At 44.3% G+C, this 13,612-nt stretch overlaps 1 protein-coding gene across 3 annotated transcripts in view; it reads left to right on the top strand.

Annotated features, from left to right (window-relative positions):
- Nucleotides 1-1,276: 1,276 nt before the first annotated feature.
- RNF130 (ring finger protein 130) overlaps nucleotides 1,277-13,612 on the top strand; it is a 55,849-nt gene continuing 43,513 nt past the window's right edge. For 2 of the 3 annotated variants that reach the window (XM_009561641.2, XM_054079545.1), the window contains exons 1-2: nucleotides 1,278-1,875; nucleotides 11,935-12,129. In XM_009561641.2, the coding sequence (XP_009559936.2) occupies nucleotides 1,617-1,875; nucleotides 11,935-12,129 (454 nt within the window). In that variant the 5' untranslated portion in view covers nucleotides 1,278-1,616. Of the gene's footprint in view, nucleotides 1,876-11,934; nucleotides 12,130-13,612 lie in introns of all 3 variants that reach the window. The other variant, XM_054079544.1, reaches the window with a different exon arrangement.

The following is a 13,612-nucleotide window of genomic DNA, read 5'->3' on the forward strand; positions in this document are numbered from 1 at the left end:
GCCCACAAAAAGACAGACAGGGCAAAATGGAAAGCATCCTTCTCTTGTGGTTAGAAGAGGGAATTGGGAAGCTGCTGGCTGGGACATTCGGCTTGTTTTGCTTCTAACAGGGTGTCCCGGTTTAGCCCCACCCAGCTTGATCAGCAGCCAAATGCATGCAGTTGTGGTCCCAATTTCCCTCTCCAGGGAAAGGAGAAGGAAATGAGAGAAAGAGACTTGTGAGTTGGAAACTCTGCCTTTAGCAGAGCCCATAGGTCTACTCTGCTCCAAGATGCAGGTTTGCCAGCGTGCTGCTTCCCTTGGGAATGGCAGAGGGCTCTCCAGGGGCAGAAGGCCCATCACTTGCCTCTGAACGAAACAGGCTGTGCTTTGCGGGTTTTATCTCCCACACAAATGTGACCAGGTGCAGCACAAATGGATGAACTACAAGATCTCTGAAAAGAGGACAGTCCAGTAAGATGCTCAGAACACCAGGTTTATCCGAGGGCCATCTGGAGCACTGGGCAACTCCATACCTTGAAAGAGCAGCAGCACAGCTCTTTGTTCAGAAGTTTAGAGAATATCCTAACTCACAGCCGTGCAGTTTGTGTTTTCTTTGCCATAAGCAACTTGGATGGCCCTTTTCTCTTTTCAGAAGAGCAATGAAGCTGGTGAAGGGGCTGGAGAACAAGTCTTATAAGGAGCCGCTGAGTAACCCGGAGTTGCTTAGCCTGGAGGAGGCTGAGGGGAGACCTTATTGCTCTCTACAACTACCTGAAAGGAGGTTGTAGAGAGGAGGGAGCTGGGCTCTTCCTCCAAGTGACAGGACAGGACAAGGGGGAATGGCCTCAAGCTCTGCCAGGGGAGGTTCAGAGTGGATAGCAGGGAAAGATTTTTCACAGAAAGGGTCATCAGGCCCTGACAGAGGCTGCCCAGGGAGGGGGTGGAGTCACCATCCCTGGAGGGGTTTAAAAGACAGGTAGACGAGGTGCTCAGGGACATGGTTTAGCGGCAGATAGGGATGGTTGGACACGATGATCCGAGAGGTCTTTTCCAACCTCGTGGTTCTATGATGCCTTAGGCCCCGCCTCCTCATTTGACCCTGCCCCGGGGGCGTGGCCTCGCTAAGCGGCTCTTACGGCGATACCACCATTACATCATCCATTAGACCCCGCCCCCTGCCTTGACCCCGCCTTCTGGGGGCGTGGCCTCGCGGCGCAACTGTGGGGCGGTCCCCACCATGACGTCACCCTGAGGCCCTGCCCTCTTTAGCCCCACCCACGTGGGCGTGCCCCGCGCCTCGTGTCGCGGCTGCGCAGTGCGGGCAGCGCCGGCTGCGGGGAGCGGCGGGCGCGGGGGTGCGGGAGGGCTCGGACCGCGCCGGGCAGCGACCCCCGAGCCGGGCATGGAGCGGCGGCCCTGCGCTGCGGCCGGCGGGGTGCGCCGCGCTCCGTTCTAAGGCGTCGAGTGGTGAGGGGAGCCCGGGACCTGCCATGCCTCCCGCGTCTCCTCGCGCGGCGTGAGCCCTCGCTCTCCCTCCTCCTCCCTCCGCTGCGCTGTCGTTCTTTGCTCTACTGCCGGGCTCCCCGATGGGATAAAGCCCCCCCTCCCCTGGCGAGCGGCGGCCGGAGGCGAAGATGAGCTGTCGGTGCGCTCGGCAGCAGCGAAGCGGCGGTTCCCCCGTGCTGCTGCTGCTGCTGGGGCTGTGCCGGCTCGGTCCCGCCGGCGCCGACAACGCCAGCCAAGCTTATTACACCGCCCTCATCAACGTGACGGTGCTGAGCCCCGAGCGCGGCGGCCCCACGCTGCTCAGGATCGACCGCGGCCGCTACGGGCAGGATTCCCCCAAGGTGGAGGTCAAGGGGCTGCTGGTGGCCCCCGTGCCCATCAACGGAGGTAACGGGCCGCCACCCTCGCGGGGAGGGGGGAGGTGGGTTGGTGTCTTGAGGTCTGTGGGGTCTCCTGATAAAAAGAGGAGGAAGAACTTGCCCTAGAGGGAAAAGGATAGTGTGTCCGGTTCTGGAATCGCCGAGGTGTGCATATGGAGCTGTTGGAACGGGTGTAGAGGAGGCTGCGGGGAGGATGGATGCTGGAGCACCTCTGCTGAGAGATAGGGCTGTTGGTGGAATCCCTAGGGTGGAAAAGACCTTTGAGATCATCAAGCCCTGTCCGCTACTAAACCATCTCACAGAATCATAAAATGGTTTGAGTTAGAAGGGACCTTAAAGATCATCTAACACCACTCCCCACCATATCCCTCTTCGTGAAGAAGGGGAGACCTCAGAGCAGCTTCCAGTACTGAAAGGGGCTCCAGGAAAGCTGAGGAGGGACTTCTTACAAGGACATGGAGTGATAGGATGAGAGGGATGGCTTTAAATTGGAGGGGGGAAGATATAGATTAGACATGAGGAAGAAGATCTTTGCAGTGAGGCTGGGGAGGCCCTGGCCCAGGTTGCCCAGAGCAGCTGTGGTTGCCCCATCCCTGGAGGTGTTCAAGGCCAGGTTGGAAGAGGCTATGAGCAGCCTGTTACAGTGGGAGGTGTCCGTGCCCATGGTAGGGAGGTTGGAACTGGATGGGCTTTAAGGTCTTCCAACCCAAACCGTTCTCTAATTCTATAAAAATCCATGATCTGAGAGTGCTGGCTTGAATTGCTGCTCTGCAGAGCATCCAGCTGTCTTCCAGGGTGGACCCAAATAGGCTGGGCGTGTTGGGCGATGAAGGTGGTATTCCTAAACTAACGACAGGCAGTCGGTAGCAATAGTTAGCAGTGTTCAGTCACAGTGTCATTGTGGATCCCAGAACAGCTGCATGGCTCTCCCTGTGATGGACAGGCTTCCTGATGGCTTTTGCAGCTGCAGGGAGACATCATCCAGTGCACATTTCTTACTCAAGTGCTGTTTAAGCCATCCATCAAGTCTTGGAAAGATGAGCCACCAAGCTGTTACTCTCATGGCCAGTCCAAAATGCGCATGTTTGCAGTGCTGGATGCTGTGTAGTGCTTCCAAATAAGTTTTATTTTTCACTAAGTGAAGCTATTGTCAGTCGGTTGTTTTCTGGCAAATGCTGGCTTTTATAGAGAACACCACTGTCACGATTTAACCGCTCAGACAAGAACAACTGATTTAAACAAGAGGGAGTATTATCTTGATTTTTGCCTGAAATGAAACCAGTCGCTTCAGTCATAACAATGTGGGTTTAATAGCATCTTGTTTTGAAAACCCTTCTTGGCATTATCTAAATGCCAACTTTAAGAAACGGATCCACTTGGTGGATCGCATTGTTCCCAGCCTGTCTCCTGGACAGTAAACCTCTCAATGATGCATTAAGTGAAACCATGTAGTTGGTTAAAACAGGACTCGGAGTGATTAATATTAAGAAGTTTTTAACATAATTGATAACACAGAACTGCCATATTATTAAAACCTTTTGAGAATTTGCCAGATTAGGAGAACACTTTGCTTTTTCAGGACAAAATGCATCTTGCTGGGCAGCCTGCTGTAAGCTTCTAGCATATATGAAGCAGACTGTGCATCAGCAGATGCTTGCCAGGTTCATTGAAGCTCAGTTTCATTAGCTTTACAAAGCGTTTGCTAGAATATGTTAATACTTTTGGGTGAAAGGGTGAGGGAGCAGAAATCGTTGAGCAAGTCTGCTGTAAAATTATTTCCATTTGTACTTCAAATCCTGCCTTCACCACGCTCTCTGAGTCAGCTATCATCTTCTCCCTGGTATTCCTCTTCTACACACACACATCAAATGCCATATGAAGTCTGGAGGCTGCCCTGAGAAGTGTAAGGCATGTAAACACTGTTATTGGAAGTAGTATTTTTAGAAGGTTTAAAACTGCAGCCTTTTAATATATGCAAGAGATCAAAATATTTGATTTTTTTTTTTAGTAGTTGCATTATCTGTCAAGAAAATCTTTTGCTATTAATTACTTTTTAACCTGCTTCTGTGACTTTTTATGCTGTCTTCTCATACAGTGATCACTCAAGTGTGATTAAGGCATTGAGGGAGGCTGACAGTATTTTCACTGAAGGCTAATAATGAGAGAAGAGCTAAACAAAATTCTGAGCAGTCCGTAAACAGCATATTTGCACCTTGCTGCCAAGTATTGTGCGATGAATAACTTCAGTGAGAAAGCACAGCAGCAATTGTGAAATTGCAGACCTCAATTTCTGCAGTTTTGACATGCTGCAGTCATTAAAACCTTGCCATCAGTTGGGGAGATTCAGTTTTGTCCATCTGTTTGTCAACAGAAGACTGTTAAAACAAACACTGCAGCAGCTGCCTGCCTTGAAAGTTCTTCTGAATTGGAGGTTATTATACAGTGTACGTTTCATTTGAATTTCGCTGAGGTTCACTTCACCTGTCGTGTAGTCAGAAAGATTGGACTGTTTTATGCTTTTAATTAAGATGTTCTTGAACTCTTAGGGGTCTTACGTTTATATTCCTCTGCTTTTTTTGTATTTAGAGCTTATAAAAGGCAATAATGCTGTCTTGCTGAAGAGAGTTGCTCTAATGCCTTTTTATCAGCCAGTTAATGTTGCTGTCAAACTTGTTCGCAAAATATTTTCCAAAAGCTCTTAACACCAACAGCCGGTACCAGCCCCTGCTGTTAGAGCAGTAATTGTGCTACCCCAGTTCTCATCCTGAGAAAGAAAAGACTCTACAGCTTTTGTTTAAAGACACCTTGACTTTGAAACCGCTTTGATATCAAGCATTCACCCATTTGTGTGCTATCCCTTGGAATTCCCATGAACGTGGGTGATCTGTTTGCACCTTGGTGGTGTCGACTGGGGCATTTATGTTTTAGAGCTGAAACATCCTTAGTGTCACGTTTTTGCGTGCTGCGTTAGGATCCCTTATTCATTGCCTGCAGGGAAATAAATGGTTTTGCCAATTCAAGGTTTAGGGCCCGTGTTCTGCTGAACTCACACCATTTGTAATAGCACAGCCTGTGGTTTTAAGTATTTTGCAGTGGGTTTTGTTAGTATTTAAATACTACTTTTTGAAGTTGCCAGTCCCATCTGTTTACCCATCCTTTAAATTTCAGTTCAGAATGATATTTTCTCACTTCTCCTGTTTCTTCAGCAGAAGTTCTTTAATCAACCTTGTCGTGTTAATGCCAGTATTAAAACTCTTTCCCTGTGCTTTTTATAGACTCGTGTATGAAATTGATACTGGCTTTCAAAAGCAATGTTCCCCTGGAATTGATATGGCAGTAATTCTCATGACCGCTTGTGAATGTGGCTGGTGAAAGCATAGCTCCAGTGAGCCGTCAGTCGCATTTGGCCACTGGGTGTAAATCTGGAACCTGAGTATGCGTATTTTTCCAAACGCATTCAATGCACAATAGCAGCAGGGTTTCTCTGTTAATCTCTCTTTCATTTTTCTCCTTCTAGTTCCTTTTCTTACTTGCTCTAACTTGTTAATCTTTTGTCAGGGCTTAAATAATTTCTTGTTAGAAGAGCATTTCCAACAGCTTCTGGATATGGATGCTTACAGATTATCAAAAAATGATCCTCTTGTTCTGCCTGGAAGGATAATAGTAGAATCCATCTTCACTGCCTGACACAGCTTTTGTGACAGTTCAGTATGGGGCTATATCATTTCTCTGGTGAGGTTACTGAGCTTTTCTCGTTCAGTCCCTTACTCTGCTATTTGTGGCTTTGTGGAACCAGCCTTTTCAGCCCAGACATCCCACTAGCTGCTGAGGTCCTCATGGCAGTGTCCATACTTGCACCATGTACGTGTTCAGCCCTGTGCCGCTCCAGTGACCTCTGCTTTTCAGCATCTTTGGTATTAGATGCCTAACACCAGTTGCGGTGCTGACCTTCAGGTGTATTCCTCTCACTATGACAAACCAAGCTGGAAGCAATCAAAAACTAACGATTCTTGGTAGGAACTGCGGTGCTCTGTAGCTTAGTTCCCTCAGAAATGTTCTCTGTGGTGAACAGAACTTTTCTGTAACTGTTGAGTCTGGGTTAGTCTTGGAACAGGCTGCCCAGGGAAGTGGTGGAGTCACCATCCCTGGAGGCATCCAAAAGACGCGTAGATGTGGCACGTCAAGACATAGTTCAGTAGGCACGGTGGTGTTGGGCTGACTTGATGATCTTGGAGGTCTACTCCAACCTTAATGATTCTATGATTGTGTGTCGCTCTGCGTTTGGATACGCAGCTGAGAACTGAAAACATCAGTCTTGTGTACTCCCAAAGTCTCCTCACAGATGGTTGGACCTTGCCAGCAGGCGAGAGTTTGTGCATCTTGGCTGGTGGGAGCAGGCAGGGTGGTTAGACCGGAGGTGTGACTGGTAGGAAGTGAAATAGCAGCAGACAAAGCTGAAATTGAAAACATGAAGACTTACTGAGCCAACAGGTCAGGAAGGAGGGAGTGAGTGGGATGGAAAAGGGCTGGAGTCTAAAGGACTTGTGGGGAGGTGATGGCTGCATGAAAGCTACTTTTGGAGAAAGAACTGGAAACGGGAGGTCTCCACTGGAGGGGTAGTATAGTGGTGGCTGGGCAAGGAGGCTGAGACAAAAGACCTTAGGAAAAGGCGGAAGCAGGGAAGAAACAACATTGGCAAAGTGATAGGAAAGGAGGCAGATCTTGTGCGTGGTACTATAACTAGCATTTTGTAGCATCTGACATTTCACAAGCAGGTTGTGTGAGTAAGTTTTAGCTGCAGACAGCTTAAAATGACAGTTTCTTGGTAACTGCAGAGCTTTCAGTAACACTCAGACAGCAGTTTTGGCTCCTTTGTGGCCCAGAATCTAAATAATAAGCTTTAGGAAAATGCAACAAGCAAATGTGTCAATAAATACAGAGTAGCGGAAGAAAAATCTCATGCATGCATCCATCCTTTACCATTGGTCTCAGTATCCAGCTTAATTAGTAGCTGTTAATTGATGACAAAAGTGGAGGTTGTGTATTGGAGTTTATAGCCATAATTGCAGTATAGTTACTGAGCTAACGAGGTTAAATCTGAACTATTACAGGACTCTTGTAAGCTTCAGTGACTTTCTTTTGTTTAACTTCTTCCCTGAAACAAGATTACCTCTTGTTGAAAGAGTTTCCTTCATTGTTAAAGCCGGCTTTAGTCAAAGCAATTACCTGAAATAGCTCTTGAAAATAAAATATTGTTATACATAATTCATTGACAAAACTTTTGAAAAGTAGGAGTTATAACTGGCTTGAATAAGAACTCTTGATAATAAGACAAGTAGTAATACATTGAAAAAAAAGATGTGTATTACACTTATTAAACCCTAATGGGATGGCAGATAACTGGTACCCTTCCTTGAAATAAGGAAGAATCGGTGCTGCTTTGTTGCTTCTGTAAATTTCCTAGCTAAATTCGTTTTCTGGAAGTTTTATCGCAGGATTATAATTAACGTGTTGCACAAGGCTGTCAGGTTTGCCAGACAGGTGTGTACGGAGCCCCTGCCCCAGGAGCACCCACTGGAGAGAGGGAACGCTTTGGAGCACAGGCTACATCTTCCCCTATGCCATTTTCTTTCCCAACCAATCTCTTGATGCGCTGCCCCTCAAAATATCAGTGAGGTTTCTCCAGCTGTTGTAGCGCAGTGATTGATGGTCAGGCTTTAAAATGATTTCTGCATGTGTAGTTGAGACAGAGCAGCTCTGGCAACTGGTGCTGGCCTTGGGGAGCGGAGTGTTGGCTGAGATGTGATCACAATCAAGGTGTCTGACCTTTTGGGTTTGTTTGGTTTTAAAAAAAAAAAAGAAAGCAATGAAAAATATATATAAATGGAATAAAATAGTTAAAGACCAAGGTGTGGGAGCATGGCACTGGGCTTTCTCTGTGGAAAGGGGACAAAGTCACAGTCAGTGCAGCAACCTTGGCTGGAATAGGAGATCACAGCTACGTTCTAAGCAATGCCAGAGTGACGTAAATGCACGGTGTACGCGGGAAAGCAAAGCGGTTCAGAAGTAGGAGGCAATCTGCTTTCAGGCAGGTGTGTGTTTACTTCTGACAAAGCTTCTGACATCTTAATTTCATTTTTGCCCCTGCAGAATGGCCGTCACTCTTACAGGGTAAGGCTAAAGGAGCTGGTCAGGTAGTTGGAAAGGATGAGGAGGAAAGTACTGTTGCTGTGCTAATGTAACCCTGCCTGTGCTTCTTCAGTATTTGAGGAAGCCTGGCTGCATCTGTTTTATTACTGTTTTTTTCACATGAATCCCTAAAATGCTGTCACAGACATTAGTCCTTCAGCAGGAAGGGCTCTTGAATTTAAAGAAATGCTTAAGGAGAAACAATTACTTCCAAGTTGAGCAGTCCTGTGCGTTCTGCAAGAGGAAATTGAAGCTCTCTTGAAGTTGAAAACAGAGGTGCAGCCTGTCGGTAGATACTTCAGTTGTAGCTGGTCCTTCTGTAAAGAGGCTCTTCTGTGATGTTGGGGCTTAGATAGGAAGGGAGATGTTTACAGCAATATTCTACGTAGCTCTTCAGACCGGCAGGCTGCCACTTCTGACAGAAAACTGGTGTTTTGCCAACACATGCATGGTATGTAAGCAGGCATGGAGAAAGGAAAGGTAGAGGAAATAACTTAAATTTCAAGCCAGAAAGCACACCTGCAGGAAGCTGTACTTAGGTGGCTTTCTGTATGCTTATGTCTTCTGAAATGATGAAATTAGAAGATTGACTTCTGATCATATCTTTTTATGGGCAGGTGACTTATTTTAGAATGATTTAATGTGAAGTTGCTTTTCATTCCGGCATGGACAGCATCCAGGTAATACTTGCAGGCTCTGGTCTTTCGTCTCCTAATTGGACTTTGGAGAACAGAGCATAGATGGCTTGGTAATGGATAGCCACTGATGATGATTCTTGCTGACGCTGTTCATTTATCTGTGTTCCTTATGATGCCAGCTGACGTGCCTGGCACGTCAGGTGGATGGCAGATGTTTTATTTTAGCCAGCTCGCTATGCTGGAAGGGTGACCATGATTAGAAGACCTTCAGTCTTTTCAGAGTGTATGAAGTCTGTTGAAAAGACGAGCAGAAAACCTCACTTTTCCCTATTGGTCCTCAGTTTTATTATTTAAAGTGAAGAGATTACATTACCACCCTGTAACACAAATATTAAGTAAAGAAAAGTGTGCTGTGTCTTACTATTAAATCTCAAATGACTTGTAGTTACTCAGTTCAGGTTTATATAAAACAACCAGATTTTCCTTCATTATTTTTTCTATTTCTTAAAGAGCAATAAAATAATAGGGTCGGGTGTTAAATTTTCATCAGGACGTGTTGAATCCACCTCATCAGGAATAACATGCTGCATGCATTTGAGTGGGTTTTGTTGGTCTATATCTGGAAAGCTTTTATCTCTTAATATCTTGTTTCCTAATCCTGTTGCTCTATCCAGTTTCATAGCTCTGTCCACAGCTGAGAAAGACTTTGATCTCCACCGTGGTAGAAAATTTTGTACTACTTTTCCCATAGATGCAGTTTCTGTTATCTATTACTACTTCCTGTCTTGATTTTTAAGCTAAAAGTTGAGCGCCGTACAAATTTAAAGGTTCCTACGTAATTTTTTTGTAGAACTGAAATATACAATGGACTTTTGAGAATGCTGCCTCCCTTTCCAAAGTGTCTTTTGCCTTTGATTGCCTTTAACTGCTTTTATGAATTTTCATTCTTGTAGCCTGTTACCTTTTGTGATCATTTTTTTCACTTGCTATTTTAGTTTTGAGCACGATTGTATTGAAACAAACTGCACATACCCCATAGGATCACTGCTTTTCATCCATCCCGTATATTTTAAGTACATTTCTGTTGGCCGTAATGTCGACTTTCAGAGTTATTTTTGGCAGTTTGGGGAGATTCTGTGGAATTGCAGTCATTTATTGCATGGTAGCTTCCAGAGGATGTAGCACACCCAATGTTTTTGGATATGACTTTGCTGGAGAAGGATGAGATTTTTAGCTTTCAAGCCTTAAGAAACTTCCGATCAGAATCTGCTGGTGCTTCCCACCTCCGAGTTTTTCAGTGGTAGATGTTCTGAGCAAGAGGGAAGTGTATGTTAAACGCTAAACTGCTTTTATCTTGTGAGGATATCGCAGTTGGTTGCCTGTGTGCCGTGTTATGGTTCTATCACGTTTTCCAAAAGGACTGTAATTCCTCAAAAAAATTGTACTGTTCTCTTAAATTTCAGACTACAAGGACAAGCTACAAAAATACAGTCGATATGGAAAGGCACTCCTACACCCATTGCTGTTGGTGATGTCCGTCACCGCTGCTCCAAAACAACGTGCTTGGATCAGTGCTAAGTAGCAATTTCCAAAGGGATTCAAGTAATGATGTTAGGGCAATGGAAGAAAATACTCTATAAAGTTTGGCCTCAGGCATCTGTATTTCAGATTTTCCCTGGATCCCTGCATAAAAAGAAAAGCACAAATACCAACACGCAGCAAATAGCCCTCCGTGTCTGAAATGTCTAATACAGCCTTGCAAAACAATGGTGAAAAGGATGTGCTTGTATCTGGCTCCCCACCCTCCTTCCAGGGGAACAGGGAGAGGCATTTCTTGTCGAAATTAAGAGATGCAGCGACTTCCTGTGCGACTGCCACAGTACAGGCTCATCTTGCACCACTTTCCTTTAGGCAAGAAAAGGATTTTCTTCCTTGATTCAGAAAAGATCCCTTAGCTGTTTAAATCTCCTTTGTTACAGGTTTTAACCTGAGCTCTGTTAAGCTGAGAATGCTTAAAATATCTTTTGTTTCTAGCTAATATGTTAAACTGGATATTTTTTGTGGTAGACCTTTTGTTGAAATCTCGTAGTCTCTGCTGAAGAACTCGCTTCTTTAAAATGAAAAATCAGGGGACGCTTCATTGGAATTGCTCTCATGAACTGCGATGTTTTCAGAGCTATTATGCAAACGAATTGTTTATTTATGTCTTTAACAATCACTGTTTATCCCAACCAGTTTTTGTAGCCAAAGATTCTTATACTCTTGGCATTTGAAAGGGTAAATATATTTGTGTTCTAAGCTGCTGTTGGCTCTGGATTTCTAAGATCCTTTAATGATGTGACTAGTGTATCGGACTAAATGGCGTGGTTCCAGTTGTGCAAACAGAAACGTCTGTCATCAGGTTCAGCTGCTGTACTGCGAACTTATCTTCTGGGCTGCTTTCTGTGCCTTTTGTGCACAGCTTTGTGTGGGTTTGGGTTGTTCCAGGAAATGTTACAGCATCGGAAAGGACAAAAGAGCTTTGCATTCTGTTGAATTCAGACATCTGGTGTTTGCCATTTCTGTTACTCTGCCTTTACACCATCAATACCTGTTTAGCTGATGACTCGAGTGCCTCGTTTTTGCAAAACCGTTTGTCTGCCTCTGAATTTGAATGCACTTCCGTGTAGACAAAATGTGCATATGTAAAGAGCTGGTGTTGGCTGCTGGGATTTTACAAGATCAGCTTTTAATGTTATCCTTTTCACAGTAATCTGCACATGGCAGATAACTCTGAAATCTGGTTTTCACAACCTTTGTTTAGTTATACTTCCCACTGCAGGGGTATTCATGGCTGCATTAGAAAGGAAAAAGAAGTTATAGTTCCCAGAACGAGTGGTAAACAGCTGTTTCATAAATGCCTGTAGCATATGAACCATATTCTAATGTTTTTCAGCCTCTAGGCAGGTATTGATTCAAATGTGAATTCATTGTTCTAGCTGCACTGAAGTTAAAAATAGCTTGTGTTAGTGAGACTAATTCTTGGGCATAGAGTCACAGCTTGCAGTGCGTGAGACCTGGTTCTTTTAAAGACACTTTTTTCATAAGAATGCAGTTGTTCTGAGGCTTTATTAATAAGAAATTAGTGGCTTCTTAGTGCGTAACAGTTAAATAATTCAGCAAAACTTGGAGTTCATTTCTTCTTTTTTTTTTCCTGTTTGAACAGATTGCCATCTAGGTAAATGTATTTCCCATTTCAGTTGCAGATCGCCTGGGCTGTGACCCTCGAACACGTTTCCAGGTCCCACCAAACACCAAGCAGTGGATCGCTTTACTACAGCGAGGAAACTGTACGTTTAGAGAGAAAATACTGCGAGCAGCTTCACATAATGCCACAGCCGTGGTCATTTACAATAATATATCCAGCGAAGAGCCTGTCACAATGACTCATCAAGGTAAATAAAGCATGATTTCCCTTAATATCATTCTTTTTTGCTATATAAACTGCTGGTAAAGAGCTCTTGGCGGTGCACAGATGCTGTTTGAAAAGGCCTGTTCTCTAGTGTTCTTTACATGAATGCAATATACCAAAATAAGCCAATAATCCTGAGAAGTTCTTTTCCTTTAGCGTAAATTTTATCCAATGAGGAACACTTTCCTCTGCAGTGGGGATATGGGTGTTTCAAAGTGAGGGAATATCTGTAAGACCTTAGGAGCAACTGTTTCAAACCTTTCTGAGGAAGAAACACTAATACATAGTGGAAGGTCTAGAATTTTATAAAGCATTTGTTCCTGAAGTAGTTTTTGTGGTAGTACATCTCCAACTGGGGACTTTAAAATGTTAGCAGTTATACCAGAATCTGGGCTTGCAATTTTTGTATGTCAGTTTGCTGGAGGTTTGCTTTCTATGATGTGTCTTTGAGTGCCATACTGGCACCGACAAAACTTTGTGATTCCTGTAGATCAGTTGCTTCTGAGTTGCCTCTAGAATTACACTATTGCTGGTCTAAACTAATGATGAAATTCTGGATTTCTGCTTTTTATTTTCTACTATGTGTAAAATTTTGCTGTTACTAGTGAGTCACTTCAGCTGATGGGAGCCTCGTACATAAAAATTTTCCGTGGTCAAAAATACTTTTCACAATTTTGACTATGTTTTATTTCTTTCAGATGACTTTCTCAACTTGGAATTATTTAGCTTAATCAGAAAAATGCATATTTCTGTATTTGACGGCTGTACTGCTGCCTGATTTTTTTTTTTCCCCTTGAATATTTTCAGTCCTTTTCCTTTAAGCATAGGGTGTTGCTTGGAAACTGGAATTTTTCCTAATTTTCACTCTGTGTATTGTCACACAGTTAAAAATGAATTCTTTTACTAAAGTGCTATGGTTGCTTCTTTCTCCCTTTTATACAAGGGAAATGTCTTGTGGTTCCTTCTGGTTTAGGGGTGCTTGACCTTCCCAATTCTATATACCACAGGAATTTTCCAGGGAGATTTTGGCCTCTGTGTAGAAATTCAAAGCCTGTTGTCAATCCATTTTTATCTTAGGTACCTTCCTTAGACATTTTTGCAAGCAATCTGCAGGCTGAAAGTCCCATATTCTAGTAAAATGCTTTCTACCATCTTTCTTTTGTGGTTTTTTGCCACTTCTCTCTCTGCTGATGTAATAACCTCCTAAGCCTTCAGCCCTGGTCTGTCTCTGAAATACCTGTAAGCTTGTAAGGTCTATAGTCTGTTCAGCAATGATTTATGCCTTCTGTGGCCTGGAATACCATATAGTTGCAGAAAAAAAGATTGCCAGCAGCACAGCTCTAGCATTTTTTGCTCTAATACACATTAAATCTATAACGGCTTTGATTATCATTTTGGTACCTTCTTTCTCCCAGTGCTGTTAGATTTGGTGAGTGCTTTCCTAGCAGTGGGTTGGTGTCTTGTTT

This window comes from Cuculus canorus, chromosome 14 (assembly GCF_017976375.1).
Source record: "Cuculus canorus isolate bCucCan1 chromosome 14, bCucCan1.pri, whole genome shotgun sequence".
Taxonomy (NCBI): Eukaryota; Metazoa; Chordata; class Aves; order Cuculiformes; family Cuculidae; genus Cuculus; species Cuculus canorus.